General features: G+C 34.8%; 2 protein-coding genes and 1 pseudogene across 2 annotated transcripts; 2 read left to right on the plus strand and 1 right to left on the minus strand.

The window, feature by feature from the left end:
• Positions 1-290: 290 nt before the first annotated feature.
• Positions 291-1,284, minus strand: LOC148770584 (uncharacterized; annotated as a pseudogene).
• Positions 1,283-3,086, plus strand: LOC105965640 (uncharacterized). The gene is made up of 3 exons (XM_088817917.1): positions 1,283-1,442; positions 2,396-2,497; positions 2,929-3,086. The coding sequence occupies exons 1-3, from the start codon at positions 1,283-1,285 to the stop codon at positions 3,084-3,086; spliced, it is 420 nt and encodes a 139-aa protein (XP_088674043.1).
• A 7,771-nt stretch (positions 3,087-10,857) lies between these two features.
• LOC105972160 (monocopper oxidase-like protein SKU5) lies at positions 10,858-14,792 on the plus strand. The gene is made up of 9 exons (XM_088818786.1): positions 10,858-11,348; positions 11,522-11,631; positions 11,729-11,999; positions 12,099-12,237; positions 12,724-13,090; positions 13,509-13,874; positions 13,985-14,063; positions 14,139-14,338; positions 14,434-14,792. The coding sequence occupies exons 1-9, from the start codon at positions 11,196-11,198 to the stop codon at positions 14,534-14,536; spliced, it is 1,788 nt and encodes a 595-aa protein (XP_088674912.1). The 5' UTR covers positions 10,858-11,195; the 3' UTR covers positions 14,537-14,792.
• The last annotated feature ends 5,527 nt before the right edge of the window (positions 14,793-20,319 follow it).

Genomic DNA, 20,319 nt, shown 5'->3' on the forward strand with positions numbered 1-20,319 from the left:
GTTTGCTATTGTTTTGAAAATCCATGATTCCCAAATCTTCTTTCTCTCACTAAAATATGGATAAGTAGAGAGAGCAAGAGAGATCAACAAGAGCTTCTTTTTTTTCATTTGTTCTTGTTGCAAGTTTAATGTGATAATATGTAATAAGATTTAAAAGCAAAGTTGTACATTTTTACATCAACTTCACTGGATTTGTTGTTCGACTGTGCTTCAAGAAAACGAAAACATTAATTCAAACTAAATTTCTTAAGAACTCGCAAAAGTTATAAGATGTTACACGTACGTGTTTCTCATTGTACTAGTTGGTTCGAAAGCATATATCGAAAAGCAAAACTGTGAGGAATCCAATCAACTTTCTTCGACAACTTTCCTTGATGAAACCTATTCACCAAAGAGTGAGGCATTGAGTGGTCGAGCATTTCCGCTAAAGCCAATTGAGATAATCCCATTTCCTTTACGAAACATTCCACATTCTTCGGCACAAGCAATCTTTGTTCTTTATATATCCTCATATTCATTTGAATGTACTCTTCTTTCGCCATTTCTAGCTCCTGAAACACTTTCTTGGCCGTATAAAAACCAACCTACACATAATCAAATATCTTATATTTATTACTACATTGTTACTTTTTTCATCTATTGTATATTATTAATTGTTGCAGAAAAAAAGAAAAAAAAATTGGTGGCTTACTAATGGATAGGATAAACATCCGGAACAAATTAGTACGTTAAAGTATATTTAGTTTTACTATAGCGAAATAAATTGATTTTATAATGATCGTTTTTGTCATTACCAAAGCCGGACGAGGCAATCGGCACCCTAAAATCGAACTTTGTATTGTGTCTATACTAATGGTGGTTTGGCCTCCAATCTTGAATCTTTTCGTATTGATAAATGATGAAAAAACAATGGAAAAATGGACAATAATTAACGTAACCTTGAGTACTAAGGAGATTCGTTTTATGCTGCAGAAAATGGTACGGTTACATTTTAATATTTATGCATTTTAATGTAATTATATACTATATATAAATAATATTTATATGATTAAACTCTTACATGCATTACTAATGGTGTAATGCATTGTAAACATTAATCCAGAATGCTAATTTAATTTCTCTTCATTCTTCAATTTCCCTGGATCACTTTGGCTCCGTTCAAGTGCGAGGGCTGCAAGGAGGCCGGCATCGGCTCCCGCTGGCCACTACAGGTGCTGCGGCGGCGGAGGGCCCTTCCCCGTCAATCAGCCACCCGTTCTACACGAAATGCTCGTTCCAGTTCATGAGCAGGACGCCTGGTGCGGTGGCGCGTTACTGCAACGCGTGTGCGAAGGACGTGGTTGGGTTCGTCTACCACTGCAACTCATGCGGCTTCGATCTCCACCCCTGCTGCGCCAAGCTCTCGATGGTCCTCGACGACGGCGAAATGATACGATCTCAATGTATAGATCAATAGTTCTTACGGAAAAAAAACGCAAGAGCTTTTCAAAGAGAAAATATTATTATGCATAACCATAATTATACAACGTTATTGTTCCTACTTATACTCAAAAAAAGAATCCTAATGACTAAGGAAATAATAAAAGACATTAAAAAGAAGTTGGCAATGACTAGAACTCATGCACTAAGTAAACAAGAAAACTATGCAATTCCAACTTCTCTCATGACTCTATCTCATGCAAATAGCGGGGATATTTGACTTGGGTGTTAGAGAATATTATATTATAGAACTCTTGTAATATTAGGATTCTAGTATGATTGAGTTACCTAGATTAGTTAGGATTTAGTTACCTAGTCAAACTCTATTACCTTGCAATATTTCTCTATATATATTCCATGTAATCAACCCATAACACAATGGGGGTTTCTATTCTATTACGTATTATTTCTCTCATTCTCTATTCTTCCTATATGGTATCAGAGCGCCAGGTTTAGGTTTTTTAACCTAGCCGCCTTTCTTCTCCATGGCGGTGACCACCCAATTTTCTCCCTCCCCCGGTGGTGGTACTCTAATATTTTTCTTTTTTTTTTTTCTATCTTTTTTATGAACACCACCCAATTTTCTCCCTCCCCGGTGGTGGTACTCTAATATTTTTCTATCTTCTTCGTCTTCTTCTTCTTCTTCATGGCCTAAAACCTAGCCGCCGCTTCTCTTCTTCTCCATGGCCGGCGACACCAAACCGAAATTTCTCCCTCTCTCGGTGGTGTATCTTCTCTATCTTTTTCTTCTTCTTCTTCTCCATGGCCTAAAACCTAGCCGCTGCCTCTCTTCTTCTCCATGGCCGGCGACCCATCTCATATCTCCTCCCTCTCTCATCTCTTCTCTCTATCAAAAAAAAAAAAAAAAAAAAAATTATCTCTATTGTTATTTTTTTTTTCCCTATCATTTTGGCAGATATTTTCACCAATGATTTCACTACTGCTGGATTTCGTGAGTTTTCTGTCCAGTCTTCACTTTTGGAGTATATTCGTTCCGACTGCAGGAGCGTGTTAGCAAGTGATTGTCCAGTCTTCACGTTCGTCACGTTTCGACTGCGGGGGCGTGTTAGAGAATATTATATTATAGAACTCTTGTAATATTAGGATTCTAGTATGATTGAGTTACCTAGATTAGTTAGGATTTAGTTACCTAGTCAAACTCTATTACCTTGCAATATTTCTCTATATATATTCCATGTAATCAACCCATAACACAATGGGGGTTTCTATTCTATTACGTATTATTTCTCTCATTCTCTATTCTTCCTATATTGGGTATTTTACTGCTGTGTCGAATCGTATAATCAAATTGTACTTGTACAAAAAAATCAGCTCCCCATGTCACAGGCAAGCTAATTATATTAAATCGTCATCTCTTTCTCTCTCTAGATATCATGACACTCTCTCTTTGTCTCTCTAAGTTTATTATTTAAAAATTATATTATATAGGTGTGGGAGAAAGGGAGTTAGGACTTGGGAGCTGGAGCTACAGATCGTCATGCAAAAAGTACAACCTACACGTGGCGTGCGTGAAGGAAATGCTTGTTGACAGCTGGCACCAGATATACCACTGTGCATGGGGAGCACCTACACCAGCAGGAAATTAGAGGCTACGCGCGACGAGGATCCCCAGCTTAAGAGCTACCCTGGAGACGCACAATCACAAGAAGAGCAGCAGCAGTCGGAAAACAACAGAGAAATGCAATGAGGTGGCTAGTTTGGTTTTATTTTATTTTCGTTTTTTTAATGTTTTGTTTTCTTAATTTCGATTTTCTTTTTAAATGATTATTTTGATATTTTTTTCTCAGTTTTTTTTAATAAAAAATATTTTTCTTAATATTTTTTTTTATTAATTCTTTTATTTCGATTAATTTTTTTTTTAATATTTAAAAAAAATCCAACAGGTTTATCAAAGTGAAATTCACTGTACACTTATCGAATCTGCAATAAATTTGTTACCACTATAAATTTATCGAATACCACTACGAACTAGTCGAAATCCACTATAATTTATTGAAACCCACTATAAATTTATCGAAACCCACCACGAACTTGTCGAATTCCACTATAAACTTATCGAAATCCACTATAAATTTGTTGAAATCCACTATAAACTTATCGAAATCCACTATAAATTTATCAAAATTCATTACAATTAGTCAAAATCCATGTATAGTGGATTACACTTTGATAAACCTGCTGATTTTTTTTTAAATATTAAATTAAAAAGAATTAAAAATTTTAATAGAAATATAAAAAAAATAATAAAAAATAATTAAACAAAAAAATTTGTATTAAAAAAAATTGAAATCAAGAAAAAAAGCACTATTAGAAAACGAAAAATAAATATAAGACTATTTTTTTCAAATCAAAATGAAAAATATAAATAAGAAAAAATAATTTAAAATAAAAACTGAAAATACAAATAAAAAAATAAAAAAAAATAATCAATATATGTTTTAATCGAAATAAAGAAAACTATTAAAAAATCAAAAAGAAAAAAGAAAAACAGAAATTGACTTGAGATGGGGAGACATTAGAGGGATTTGCATATTTACAAAAAAAGTAATTGATTTTCCATGATAATTGATATAAGGGTATAACAGTGAAACTTAATTATTTTTGGCTTAATTCCACTTTGCACCCTTCAAATATACAATTTTGACACTTTGCACTCTCAAAACAAAATAATAGCACTTTGCACGCTCGAAACACAATAAATCATGCATAATGCACCCCAATGATTTTTTAAAGCTAAAAATGTAATTTAATATTTTTAGTGATATTTTTTAGGATGCCAAATTTCAAATATGTTTTTTATTCATCAATCATTTTTGAAACTATAAAGTGCAAAGATAAAAATATATTTCATCAACATATTTAAAAATTATATTTTTTTTTTATCAAAATAAAATATTTTACGAAAAAAAAATCATTCACCTATTCCGTTATGAAGTTATCTGAAAATCATGTTTTCTTCCAAATATTTTTACCTAATATTTTCAACCAGTTACAATAAAAAATCCATTAATCGAATAATTTAGTGATAAAAGCTTATTTTATTTTATTTTTGTAAGAAAGTGTAGTTTTTTATAAATAATCCGGTGTAATTTTTGTTTTTTCGCACTTTGTCCGCTCGAAATTATGTTGAAGGTTCAAGTAAATAACAATTTATTTTTTTTATTTTACACCCCAAAAAAAACACCAATGAAAAATAAAATTGCCTTTATTATTCAATTAAGGGTGCATTGTGAATGATTTATTGTGTTTTGAGGGTGCCAAGTGCTATTTATTATTTTTCGAGGGTGCAGAATGGAATTAAGCCATTATTTTTTATTAATTAAAAATATTTTGGACTTACCTTAAAAATCTAATTTTTTTTTTGGTGATTGTAACTTCACATGTCTAATAAGGGGTTGCCAAAATTTCTCATTTTATATACATAACATTTTTGTTGGGACCCCTTGGGGGGGGGGGGGGGGGGGGTGTCCGATTCATATATATGCACGTCGATCTCCAGCAATACGTATTTCGGAAGATTGACCTTTCTATAGAGTTGATTTTGGAGATGGGATTGTTAAAATATGAGATTTATTGTTTAAATTTTAAATGATTAATATTAGTTTAATAAAATAATTAGTTAAAATAGTATTCCGTGATTATAGGATACTTAGTTAGTTGTAACTTGTTTGTAGCGAGTTAGTGTTCCCCTAAATTAGGATAAGTTTGTTCAGTTGTTTTCTATTTAAATTGTAGTACTTTGATTACATTAAATGAAAAACACCGTTTATCGGTTATTCCAACATGGTATCAGAGCTTGGATCCTGACTTGTGATCCAAGTTTTTTATCATGTAATGTTTTACGTATCTTCTCTGTCTCTAGGGCAGCACCTCTGTTTTTATGAGATTAAAAAAAAAAGAGAAAGACTGAAAGAGAGATATATATAGGATCGAGGGAGAGTGATTCAAAACCCTCTAGTTTGGCGAGAAAGTTTTGCAAGAGGAGAATGAATAGTAGATTTCTACAGTTCATGCTCGAACTTCGTGGTCCATCTCTCTCGACGGGGCGGAAATTTGGGCAAGAAAAGTTACAAAAGCTCCACCTTTCATAAGTAGACTCTAGGATTCAAGGCGAAAGCTTTGGGTGGCCGACGACAACACCTAGCGCTCGGAGGAGCCGAGCCATACGTGGTTGATGATACCCGGCCCGCAATGGAGCACAATTGGAGCTGCATCAAGTCTGATAAGTTCTTGAATAATGAGCCAGCAACAACAACATGCAAACCTCGATTTTCGTGGCGAACACTCGGTTATCTAGATGAGGCGTCTTCTCAATTTCAAATTGGGCAGAGCAGCCTAGATTTCGCGGTTATGAGGTCATACAAGGTGATGCAAGGCGAGAGTATGTTTGGCCTGGTACAATTCGGTGAGAGCAATAAGGCAGATTGCTCTTTGAGATGTACGTGGAAAAGATATGGAAGAAATGGAACACGAAGGGCTTACAACGGAGACATATACCCGATTAGAGATGGGAGTGTGCACGGGCAGCCGCTTCATGACAAGGAGGTCTAGTTAAGCCCAAAAGATTTGGTAACAGATGTCCCAAATATCTATAAGCATTGCTTGCGAAAGCAATGAGAATCAGACTATTTCAAGCGGTGTTGAGGCGGCCCAATTGATTGTCGGCTGCAACAAGTGGTGGAAATTTCGACAAAATTAAAGCCACACAAACTAGCTGATCGGACATGGGGTGATGGAACTGTTTTCGGCATATGAAAGCATGTTTGGTGGTGCGTCTGGTCAGGCCCGGTAGATATCAGTGGTGGCATGGCAGTGTTGGGTTTCGGGCACGTGTACGCAGCGGAAAACAAAATTTTAATGCGATTTAAACGACTTTAAAGCACATAAGCACATGCCCGACAAATTAAAATCAATTAATTGCGTACCTTTGCGCTTCCAGCGAAATTAAAAGCAACATACATGCTAAAATGTTTACTAAATTTAAACCAATTAACATGCTCGCGTTTAAACCAACTAACATGCTCGCAACGATTAGAATGATTACACATAATCACATAAAATCATACGAAAGCAAACATGAATATTTAGCTTAAACGTAAACGAATCGAAACAAGGGATTCGTGTGTTTACCTCTTGAAGCGTGAGGTAGGAGCGCCAAGCAAGTCGAGATTGCTACGGAAACCAATCCGTACAATCGGGGCAGCAGCGGTGCAGCGGCAGCAGCGGCGAGACGGTACGGCGGTGCGTGTATCTCACGCGCGGTCTTCGGGGCGGCGCGTGGGTTGCGTGCGTCGTCGGCTTGAGGGCTGCTCCTCGATACTTCGATCTTCCTCCTCTCGGATTTCACCTCGTATACTTCGATCTACTAAAACGTGGCACTAGACACGAAGTAGTTAGAATAAAACGGAAGAAACGAAAAGAGGAAAAGATTACCGAAAGGGATCGGCCAACGGATGGCCGATTCCGGTGATTCTCCGGCGACGACGGCGCGGTGGCCGAGGAGAGAGGGCCGAGAGAGAGAGGGTGTGAGCGGCTAGGGTTAGGGTTTTCACTTGTGTGTGCAAGACCTATAAATCTTGTATTTATAGTGTCTTGCATAAAACCCTAGCGGGCATAAGTTGGACCGGGCCCAACAACTTAAGTTCGCTAGTACTTTTACTTGCTCGTTTCTCTCAATCCAATGATCGGAAAATTGCAACAATTACATTTTCGGAATCATTATAATATCCTCGTCATTACGAGTGCCATCTTTCATTTTCCAACTTTCCAAAAGTGGAAACCCTAGTTCAGTGCATTTTCTAAATTTGGAAACTTCCCGATTTAGAAAGTTCACTAACACGTTCGCCTATTCTTTTCCTTTTCTTATTCTCATTCATAATTCCAAATTATGAATGTTGGATCCAATCATATTGACTTCCAATCATGCAAAGATAAACTTACTTTATCTCTGACCGTTTATTCAAAGATCTCATGTGCACGAGCAGTGTGACCCTCGATGGTTCAGGTGTAAGCTAGCCGTGGGCCCACAACTCTTTGTGGTCAAAACTCGTCCCTTAGAGCTACGATTAAGATGAAGCTCGTTTCACCTTAATCACCCAACGAATCAAGATTGGCGTCTAGCAACTACGCGTCATGATTCCCTAGATACAAATGAAGTGCCTGCAAGAACCTTCAGATATAGTTAACGTACAGTACGGTCCCTTCGATTCATATGTCCCGATCGAACTAGAGGCATTGGTTCATCGAGACCTCTTTATATGTTCGATGACGGTGCGATCGTTCCAAGTGTTGTAATCGTCACGTGCATGACTTAGAGAATCGAATTCTCTAATCATCACTTAGTCAGCTCTGGCCAGAGACTTAGAATGATTACAAACTTTCAGAACACACAGGACATCCAAGACTATTCTAGCGATCGAATCCCCGACTACAATGCACAGACCTCCCACTAGATTTCGGACTGCACGAACACTGGCCCTTGGGATGGTCCTCGGTGGAACTCAGGGACAGGTCACGATACAGCTGGTCCTCTAGTGAAGTCACGGTGATGTCTAGGTCATAAGGACTAATGGTGTACAACTATACCATAGATATCTCTACTCGATTATTGGGAACCACTTAGAGATTTCTAGGGTGAGGGAGTTCAGTGAACTCGTCAACTTACGAGCACCCACTTATGCATGCCGATATCACAATACCGTTTACTGATGAGATGCAGTACACATACACTAAGTGCTAGTCTTAATGGGAAAGGCCGATATCCTCATTAGTGGCGTAACCCTTCGACTAGGAACACGTTTAACAGTTATAATACTTGAGTAAATATCTCACGATCCTAACGATCAATTACTAGTACTTGTAATAACTGTAAGGACTATATCTATGCTTGTGACAAAGGGACAAAGATATAGAATGCCAAGGTGTTTTATCATTAATACGAATAAAGGTTCGTTTATTACAATAATAAATACGAAAGACCACAGTCACATGTTGGCTTGTTGGTCACCTACTCTAACAGGCAGGCCATTCAAGAATGTTTTAAAGGAGACAACAATCCCGAACAAAAAAAAGGAAAAAAAAGGAGAAGAGGTGAAGGAATGCTGAAATCTTGAAAAGAATATTAATGGTTTGGCGTCTAGGATTTGGATGAATTTGAATCATTTAGGAAAAGTATCTCAAGTAATTTTAGGATGGGTCATCTTTCCAAGTGAGACATGCACTAAAGATGAGGTTACCTGTTTGTTAGAGGAAATAAAGTCTTTGGTATAACGTGCATGAAGACAATCGTGTTGTTTGAAAATCAAGGGCTAAAGAGTGTGGTAGCTAGAATCAACCTTAGCTGATGAATACAGTGTATGAAGATGAGAAGATTGTGGAATACTTCTTTGAAACAAAAGTGGTGATATTAGCAGCAGCTAATAAAATTCTTGAGTAAAATAAATCATTTTGTTAGTTAATGAAGATCGACTAAGGGAGACGTTCGAAAAGTTGCGTTCGACCAAAATTGATGAAGTGTCAATCAATGAAGATTGGCGGAGAGAGGCGTTCGTTCGTCCAAAATTGATGGAGTGTCAATCAATGAATATTGACGGAGGCGTCAATCAGTGAAGATTGATGGAGGCGTTCGAAAAAATTGGCATTCGCCCGAGTTGGAGTGTTTGAGGCATTGATTCTCAAATGTGAGGAATTTGATATATGTTCTTTCGCAAAAGAATATATTGAAGCAGAAGAATCTCATTGTAAAGTGAGTTCTGCATAAATCAATTTAAGGGAGGGCGTTAAAATATGAGATTTATTGTTTATTTAATAAAATAATTAATATTAATTTAGTAAAATAATTAGTCAAAAAATAGTTTCCCTGACTATAGGATACTTCGTTAGTTGTTAATAGTGACATAGTGTTCTCCAAAATTAGGATAAGTTTGTTTTGTTGTTTTTTATTTAAGTTGTAATACTTTGATTACATTAAATGAAAAACACCGTTTATCGATTTTTCCAACAGGAATGAGTTGAGGGTAAGCAGAAGGAATGGTGAATTCATCCTATAAAATCTTAGAAGACTTAAAACAAAAAAGAAAAAAATGAAAATGTCATTATTTGAAAGAAAATTAAAGTAAAGGGATGTATAGCAAATTAAATTTTATTTTTTCTTAAAAAAGTAAAAATGTATATCTTTAGATCAGTATATAAATGGAAAAGAAAAAGTGATTCCTGTACAAAAACAAAGTTTGTTAAGCTATGCGTTGGCATGATCGGTTTATATCCTGGCTTGTGGACTGGGCCAGCTCAGATTATCACGTGATCATTCTAGCTAGATGCTTCACAATGTTATACTTACTGTGTTCTTCATTTTAATACTTATTATTTTATTAAATAACAATAATCTTTTCAGGGAGATTCTCAAATTAAATAACTAATTTCAGATTTTGTTACTTTTCAATTTTTTGTTTCTTCTGTAAGAGAAATTAAGGCTAATTTAGGGTAACCGATTGATACTTGATAGTCTGACCCTTGGAGCTATTTAATCAATTTGAAAACTTTTACATAACTAACTAAACAAAACATTTAAAATTAATTCACCCTTATTTTGTTTTTATTTAAAATTTCAATTATTAGGACAATTTTGATAATTCGTCAAAATAAGCTAGAAGTTTAAATTTATTTGCCAATATTCTAACTCATCTATTGTTTGTTAACCACTGATTTTTTTTTGATGAAATACATCAAACACCCCCTACTTAAAAAAAGAACATATTCTAAATTTAATATAAAATTTAGAGTAAATTACGGTTACTCCTCTGAGGTAAGATCAAATTACAAAAAAAATCCCTCATGTTCGGGTAATTACAACCACTCATTTAACTATGAATATTCTTATACGTCCACCGTTACAGTGTTAAATTTAGTGGAATCTTCTAGATTTTGTGGAACATTCTCCAGTTTGTACTCGTCTTACCCCATTCAAGCTCCTCATTTTGAAACAAAATAATCATAAAATTTGTCTATTGACTTGTAATTATCATATTGTGGTGCATTAGAAACTGTTTTTTGCACAGAACGAGTACAAACTAAAGAACATTACACAGAATAAAAAAATTATGTTGAATTTTACTCGATAAAAATTGAGTAATTTTAATTATCCAAAAACTAAAGTTTTTTTTTTTTTCTTCATAATTTGACCTCACTTGAAGAGTGAGTGCAACTTACCTTAAAAATTACTAGAAAGCCCACCCAGTGTTTCCACGTAAGAAAAAAATGATTAGAAGATAATTGGTGTTTAATTAAATAAATATTCCGACATATCACACACCTCTGATTTTGTATGGTTGAAAAATCTGTACCCCTCGCATGTACAAAGACCATTGTCGTCTGACTAATGGGTCACAGCCCATTCCCACACATTAACACCCTATAATAAAAATAAATTAAAATAATTCCAACTATTTCAAATAAAAAAAAAACTGTACCCAAAGCCGTTTCTCTCTCTACTCTCTCTCCTCTTTTCAACACACTCATAACTCATTACACATCCTCTCTCTCTTTATTCTGTTATTATTACTTCATCCTCTTTGCCCTTCTCTCCATCTCCAAACTAATTATGTAAAGCCACCAAAAGCAAGAAAAAAGGCTTTCCTGTAAAAAAAAAAAAAAAAACAAACTTCAAAGGAAAGAAAAGAGCTTGTGCCGAACGAGAAATGGCAGCAGCTGCCATTACTAGTACCCTTTTCTCAGTGTTGCTAATCAACATTTGCTTATTACTTGGCTCCGCTTTTGCCGAAGATCCTTTTGTTAACTACGAATTTGTAGTTTCCTACATCACTGCTTCTCCGCTCGGAGTTCCTCAACAGGTCTCATTTCTTACACTAACTCATAATCAATGTGTGTTTGCCTCCGAGCTTCCAGATCTGGGAATTTTTTTTTTTTTTTTTTTTTTTTATAAAATTAGAAAATAAATGTGGTTCTTAAAAAGTTGAGCAACTTTATTCTCAAATGGGCATATGATTCCTGAATACTGATGCAGGTAATTGCTGTAAACGGCAAATTCCCAGGCCCCACTATTAATGTGACAACCAACAACCATCTTGTTGTCAATGTGAGAAACAAATTAGATGAAAATCTCCTACTCCACTGGTATATTTGAATTTGAATTTGAATTTTTTGTTTTTTTTTTTGTTTTTTTGGAATGGTGAGAAAGATATTGAATTTGGTTTTGTTTGGGGTGAATTAGGTCTGGAATACAGCAGAGGAGGAGTTCATGGCAAGATGGGGTACTCGGAACAAATTGCCCAATCCCTCCGAAATGGAATTGGACTTACCAATTTCAAGTCAAGGACCAAATTGGAAGTTTCTTTTACTTCCCTTCACTCAATTTTCAGAGGGCTTCCGGCGGTTTCGGCAGCATTATCGTTAACAACAGACCGGTTATCTCTATCCCTTTCGACACCCCGTATGGTGACATCACTGTTGTCATCGGTGACTGGTACACGCAGAATCACACGGTCAGTGTGTGTCTGTGTGTGTGTGCATGCACGCACGCTTTATTAACAATTTAATATTTACCGAGGCTGATTGGTGTTTACTTGTTTGTTATGTTTTAGGCATTGCGGAAAACTCTTAATGCGGGTAAAGAACTTGGGATGCCGGATGGTGTTCTTGTTAATGGCAAAGGACCTTACAGATATAATGACACTCTTGTCCCTGCTGGCATTGACCATGAAAAAATTACGGTCGAACCAGGTGCGTAATAATATCCTATGTTATTGCTATCACCGATTTGAGTTGACTTGTTGGTAATGTGGTTCTTGTTTATATATATATGTTTACGTATTCAAGATCAAGTTGAATGTTTAGTGTAACAATTTTTTGAAGAAGGTGTTGATATCTAGTTACCTATTATGGAAGTAGTTGAATATGTTAAAAGATTAGGGTTTATTGCAATTAGTACCTTTTTGGTATATCGAATTGCTAAAAAACTACTCCATGTTATTTTATTGGCAAAAACCCCTAATCAGGAATACTAATTGTTAAAAAAAATTAAATAATAGGGATTTTTTTGGCAATAAAATAACATGGGGTAATTCTTTAGCAATCCGATATAATGCAGGGGTACTAATTGCAATAAACTCTAAACAAATATAGCAACATAGAAAGATGAAACTTGCCAATTGAAAATAAAGTGCAATCTTGTACATGTATTTATTAATATTTAAAATATTTTTGCAGGCAAGACTTACAGGATTCGAGTGAGCAATGTTGGAATATCGACGAGTTTGAACTTCAGAATACAGAGCCACAACTTGCTACTAACAGAAACAGAGGGGTCTTACACTGTACAGCAAAACTACACTAGCTTAGATATTCACGTCGGACAATCGTATTCTTTCTTGTTGACAACTGATCAAAATGCAAGCAGCGATTATTACATTGTTGCAAGTGCAAGATTCGTTAATGAAACCACCTGGCAGAGAGTGACAGGTGTCGCCGTTCTGCACTACACTAATTCGAAAGGAAAGGCATCTGGTCCTCTTCCCGATCCACCTCAAGACCAGTTCGACAGAACCTATTCCATGAACCAGGCTAGATCTATCAGGTAAATTCAATTGTGACCCTTTTAATATTGAGTTATTGCATTCAACACCCCTGTGTTATATCGTATTGCTAAAAAAAATCCTTGTGTTGTATAAATATTAACAAAACCCCCCTATGATGCCTTTTTTTAGTACACAACCTCCTTATGATGCATTTTAGGGGGTATTTTGCTAATAAAATTAAATTATAGGGGGGATTCTGCTAATTTTTATAACACAGGATTTTTCTAACAATTAGGCCTTTAAAATTTAAATATTGGACTAGGGAATATAAATTAATTGTTGTCCTTTTTTAGTTTTCTTCGATGACTGAAAACTAATGGTACATTGAGCACTTTTTGTTGATGACTATTCAAATTAAATTTTATCTTACTTTTAGTTAATGCTACTTTTTTTTTTTAATTATTTTTTGTAATACAGGTGGAATGTGTCGGCTAGTGGTGCTCGCCCAAATCCTCAAGGTTCATTTAGATACGGTTCGATTAATGTGACTGAAGTATACGTTCTGGAAAACAAACCGCCAGTGACTATTGACGGAAAACGGAGAAGTACTTTGAGTGGAATTTCGTTTGCGAATCCAGCTACACCTATAAGGCTTGCAGATGAATATAAAGTGAAGGGTGTTTACAAACTCGACTTTCCAACTCGTCCACTAACAGGTGCACCTCGGATAGGTACATCGGTGATTAACGGTACTTACAGAGGATTTATGGAAGTTATATTGCAGAACAACGAGACTAAGATGCATACCTATCACATGAGCGGATACGCCTTTTTTGTCGTCGGGTAAGGTTTTGTATTTCAATTTCTTCTTAGCTATATTTATTTATTTAACATGTGTTTAATTTAATTTATTGTCTTAATTTAATTTTGGGTTTTGGGTTATAAAAATACAGCATGGACTATGGTGTGTGGACCGAGAATAGCAGGGGCACGTACAACAAGTGGGATGGGGTTGCTCGCTCTACAACACAAGTAAATAACTGTACTCATATTGCATTTTATGGACATCAGTAACTAAATAATAATTTTTTTTTGATATAAATTAAGGTATATCCCGGGGCGTGGACTGCTATATTGATATCATTGGACAATGTGGGGGTTTGGAACCTGAGAACGGAAAACCTCGACTCTTGGTATTTAGGACAAGAGACGTATGTGCGCGTTGTTAATCCAGAGCCCAATAACAAGACGGAGTTTCCAATGCCGGACAATGCACTCTTCTGTGGCTCTCTTAGCAAACTCCAGAAGTAATCATTATTTTTATTTTTTATAATCACCTTCTAACTTACTCTTGTTTGATTAAACTTGTAGCAATCCTAATACAATGTGTTGTTTGTTTTAGGCCACAGGACACGTCTTTTGCAACCTCGATCAAATACCGTGGGCTTAACTTGGTCTACACATCGATGCTGATGGTGTCTGCATTGATTTCGATGTTCTATTGATAAGTTGAAATTGGTCTTGCCTGCTTTATTGTTTTGTCGGAGCGGGAGCCTGTTTGCATTGTGCCCTTTTTCGCTTACTGAGGATTGGTGATGGTGCATGTGTGATTCTAGTATAAATTGATATGAATTTTTAGCCAATTTTTTTTCTCTAAGTTATTTGGAATTATCATTCTTTCATCACTTTTTAACTATATGTAATGTCTGAGGATTCATCAATTTTTTTTTTCTTTTCCATTTAACTTGTCTTGTTGCTGCAGAACTTGTGCTTGTTGATTTTGTTCACATTTTCTTATAACACCTTTTTCTTTTTGGGGTATACTTTAAAAAAATAGTATTACTCAAAAAATTCAAATCAGAAGGCGCGTGGAAGGAGAGATGAGGCATGTGTAGATGTAATAATTCAAATTATTAATAAATTGGAAAGTGAGACAAAGTTTTTGGCGATCCACTATACATGACATGTGATGTACAGAAAAAGAAAAGATAATCTTGAAACCTACCTGCTTTGATGCCAACCTGTCCTTTATTTATTTATTTAAGGCAAATTACCAAAACCCCCCTGAGGTAAGCCTAAATAACGAAAATCCCCCCCATGTTCTCGTAATTACGAAAACCCCCCTTGACTAACGGTTGACCGAATTTTTTTAACCGAAAACGTGAAATGTCTATTATATCCTTCTGTTAAATATGTAAAAAATAAAGGGCAAATTACCAAAACCCCCCTGAGGTAAGCCTAAATAACGAAAATCCCCCCTGACATCCCTTTCAGTTGATGATTTATTGCTTTTATAAATTTATTTATTACTTTGTAATTTGTATTGATAATTTAATATTATATTTTTTTATTTTTTTTATTTATATATTTTAATTGATTTTATTTATCCAGAGGAGTATTCATACGGATTTATGCTTTTAGCTTGAATGATGCATGGTTGTATTTCTCGAATTGTAAAATATTTAATTTTATATATAAAAAATAATTAAATTTTGAAATCTCATTCATTGTTTTTTTTAATCCAATAAAAATACATTGTACATTCATAATGATTGATTATATTTGGGTTTAATTTAAGAAAAATAAGTATTTTGTACATTCATAATGACCCCTCATTAAATAAAATGCTTACAATTACCCCCCTAGGGGTAATTTCGTGTACAAGGGCAAAATTGGTATTATCGGAGGAATATTCGGGAGAATCAAAAAGATTCTATCGAGTCTAACACCGTTAGAGCGATTTGTAAGACGTCTGCATACCTCAGGGGGGTTTTCGTAATTACGAGAACATGGGGGGGATTTTCGTTATTTAGACTTACCTCAGGGGGGTTTTGGTAATTTGCCCATTTATTTATAATAATTATCAATTGATGCCAACCTGTCATGATCATGCTACTTTTTAAGATTGCATGAGCATGGTCGGAAATGAATTATCACATATTCTATGATCTCTATATCACATATTCTATAAACATTGGGTCACACCCAAAGTTTATAAAAGTATTTTCTCATACTGTGACTACTGCTTCTTTAATAGTATAAATATTTTTGGGTCATACTGTGACTACTGCTTCTTTAATAGTATAAATATGGGGTTTACTATTCATAGTGCAATTTTTTTTCAGTTACAGTGCGAAATAATTCATTTGTCAAGAATTCATTTAACTTTTTTCCAAATTCTCTCAACCTCCGAATTTTTTAACTTTTCGAATCGTCAAATTTTTTCGATAATATCAATTAAAACACAATAATTATCAATACGAAAGAAACCTACTTCGATTTTGAGATAAAAAACGTATTTTTTTATCGAATTTTGACAATTTTTTATGCATTTCGTGTTGTATTGCACGAAATGAAACACTGCATTCCGTGCAATATACCACGAAAAGCCTTTTTTTTTTTCATAAATTTATTTTATTTCGTGTAAATTTACACGAAATGCAAGCTTGTATTTCGTGTAAAATTATACGAAATAAAACAAATTTGTGTAAAAAAAGGCATTTCTTGTTATATTGCACGAAATGCAGTATTTCATTTCGTGCAATACAACACGAAATGCATAAAAAACTTAAATTTATGGTTTCGTGTATCGTGAAAAAACACTATTTCGTGCTTCTTTGCACGAAATGCCTTCATCCATTTCGTGTTAGGGAATACGAAATGTCCACGCAGGAAATACAGTTGGGAAAGGATTTGAGAGGATTGTGGTTTTTTACTTTGAAAATTACAAATGAAATAAAGTCGCACTGCAAGGTGGTAAAATATGTTCAATGAATAGCATTTCAGTATAAATATTTTTGGGGTTTTTTCATCCATATTTGGTCAACCATTTTTATTATTCTAGGTTCAGGGATTATATCTTTTTCGCCAATAAGCTCATCCCTTAATATATATTATAAATAAAGATAAAATTAATATATGTGACAAAATTACCCCCAACCATTTACACTCAATTCTTAATTGTAATCTCAATTTAATCAATTTTGACCACAAAAATTCAATTTTGAGTTTTTTTAAAAAACATTTTTTTTAAGAAATTATTTTTTTGCAGTCGGTTTCCGGCGTTGACTTCGATTTTTTTTTTCTCGTCTGTTTTTTCCGCCGCCAGTTTCTGCCGTTGACCATCAGTCTCCAACGTTGACTTTTTTTAGTGGTTTTTTTTTTACGCCAACTTCTAAACGTTGACCGTAATTGTGTTGTCATTAACAGTAATTATACTGTCACTGACAATAAATTAACGTAATTATACAGTCGTTGATAGTACATTAACGTTATTGTACTGTCGTTGACAGTACAATTAGAGTCAACGTAATTATTATTATTTTTTTGGTTATTTTTTTTCATATTGATTTATTTGTTGACAAGTCAACATAATTATAGTACTGTCGTTGACAGTAAAATAACTGTAAACACAATAATATTACTGTCAACCACATCAATATCTTTTTTTTTGGTTATTTGTTTTGTTTGAGTTATTGACGAACTAACGTAATAATATTACTGTCTATTATTGTAATATTACTGTAAACCTATGCTGCACAGATACGGATACGTGGACACGCCGATACGAGGATACGGATACGGTGATACGGCATTTCTAAAAAACTAGGATACGGACACGCGGGGGATACGCGTAAATAAAAAAAATATAGGGGTTTATTTATAAATAATAAAAATATATGGGTACATTTATAAATCGTAAAAAATATGTATAAGTCGTCATCGCATAAGAGAACCGGTCGCCCTTGTTGCTCGTGTTCTTGGTCGCCGTCGCATGCTAGACTTTTGGAGTTTTGGGTGGACTCACAAAGAAAACAGAGGAAATATGTATACAAAAAAAAGAAAATGCACATTTTTTTTATTAGGACTCTTTCTTAAAACGTAAGAGAAGTGTCCCAACTTTTTTAAAATTGTGGACACTGCCCGACACGGATGTCCTACTTTTAGCGAAATTACGACACGGCCTGACACGGGTGTCCGAGAAGTGTCCGGGTGTATCCGAGTGTCCAAGTATCGGATACGGGGACTTTTCACCTTCTAGAAATGTCCGTGCAGCATAGCTGTAAACACAATAATATTACTGTGGTTGACGGTAGTATTGTTGTTACAGTAATATTACTGTCAACCACAATAATTTTAATAAGCTCCAAAGTGTAAACAAATTCAATCATTTTTTTTTAATATATTCTTTCATCTGATTCATCTGCATATACATTGAGATCCAATTATTGTGAATAGTGGAGTGTCTTTCGTAACAATTGTTTGGGGAAATTACAAGAAGTTTTGAGTGAAATAAGCTCAAATTGTAGTGAGTTTTTGTAGGCTTGTGAGACAGTGTGTTTACAATTTAAATTGACACTTTCCACACCATGTGCTATTTAATAAAAAGTTTCGAAAAAAAAAAATTATTGTAGAGCAACATAAACATGAATACCAACTACAAACACACTTATTAAATTGCATAATAATAAGAAGACATAAATTAAAGCACAAACACATTATATCGTTGAACCATAATAACATGCAGATGGAAATTAAAGTACCTTGAGCAGCTTACCGTCTGTCGGGGCCCACTCGGATAGCACAAACTCTACATTGTTGCGATATTATCCAATTTGGGTCAAATCCAATTGGTTTGCTCTTAATTTTCTCTAAAATGGCTCATACCAATATAGTTAATATCCCCTCTTTATAAAGGAATGGTCTTCCCAAATTAAAACGATGTCGGACTTGGTTTGCACATCAATACTGTCTTTTTTAACTTATTAGATCTTGAATGTCAAGCCAGATGAGACTTGTAATTTGATCTCCATGGAGATTCTTCATGCGCTCAGCCATGTCTGAAGTCAAATAATTGGTCCAATCTCCGATTTCTCCCTTCCTGCAAATTAAAATGTCCTATTCTTCAATAAACCATCTACAACATATCCATTCTTATTGACTTCCACATTCTTCAAATTTTGAAAGCTGCACATATTTGAGATTTCTTGTATTAGCCCTTGTTTCTTCCTCAATGAAAACAGGCAACCAAGAAAAACGGCAATCTTCTTTACATTGAAAATGACATCATCTTTCATATCCTCGTACTTGGGAAACAACACTTTCCTAGCTAGGATTCTCCAACTGGGCATTCCGGCTAGAGGTGTAAATGAGCTGAACTGACTCGTGAGCTCGATCAGTCGACTCGACAAAAGATCGAACTCGAACTCGAACTCAAATTTTTCGAGCTCGAGTTCGTGCTCACGAGCTCGGTATTTCTCACCTGTCGAGCTCGAGCTCTTATTCTTAACTATTCGTAAGATCGCGAGTTTTTTTTTAAATATAGCTTTATTTTTAAATTATTCTATTTGTTCCTTTATAATTGTCGTTTTTTAGCATTGCACAAGGATTACGAATGTCATTAAATGTGACTTATTTTTGGAAAATGTGTATTTATAGACAATGATGTCCTTTCCCACAAATTAATAAGAGATAATGTAGGAGACAGTGAATAGGCGTAAAATAGAAAACTGTTGTAAATAATATGGAAATATGTATCTTCCTATCCTAACACGTGAGAGGTTGTAACCTCCATTCCACTATAGATCCTCAACTTCCCACTACCCCATTATCCCACAATTATCTCTCTACGGATTGTTGTTCTTTGCATTCTCTCTTTCTCTCTTTGTCCTGTTATTTACATTCTTATGTATTTCCACAATCACAAACCAAATAGCTAGATTAAAAAGGCGATTTTACAATACGTTATCAGCACGAAGTGCTCGTCGTTATTCTAGAAAGACAATTGTTCGTGGAGCGAGGATACTGGTAGAATTCAAGGTGCTCGTGGAAAGGTAATTATTCGTGGGACAAGGTTACTTGTAGAACTTGTGACCCAGGTTTATATGTGAAACGGTAATCTCGCAAAAATATATTAATACCCTTCGTAATATTTGGATTTAAGCATTTCAAATAAATTTTAATCTTCTTGCAATGTTGATTTCGTAAGAGATGCATGCTAGATCTATTTAATGGCATGAAATATGTGAATAAACTTTATGTTCGAGTCATTACTTAATTTATAACGTGGATAATTTGAATATATGATCTGATTGGTAATATTTATTCTATAATGTGATTAAAATGTCTTGTTTTGTTTCATATAATAATTGTTCTGAGCATGTGAAATGCTATCTTATTATTCGGCAAAAGTATTGCATGTTCAAGTATGAAATATTGTCATGAATTTTGCCGTCTCAGTCATGCTATATGATTCTATGTATTTTGCTATATGTGATGATTCTATGTT

This window comes from Erythranthe guttata, chromosome 5 (assembly GCF_056151865.1).
Source record: "Erythranthe guttata isolate IM_541 chromosome 5, IM_541, whole genome shotgun sequence".
Taxonomy (NCBI): Eukaryota; Viridiplantae; Streptophyta; class Magnoliopsida; order Lamiales; family Phrymaceae; genus Erythranthe; species Erythranthe guttata.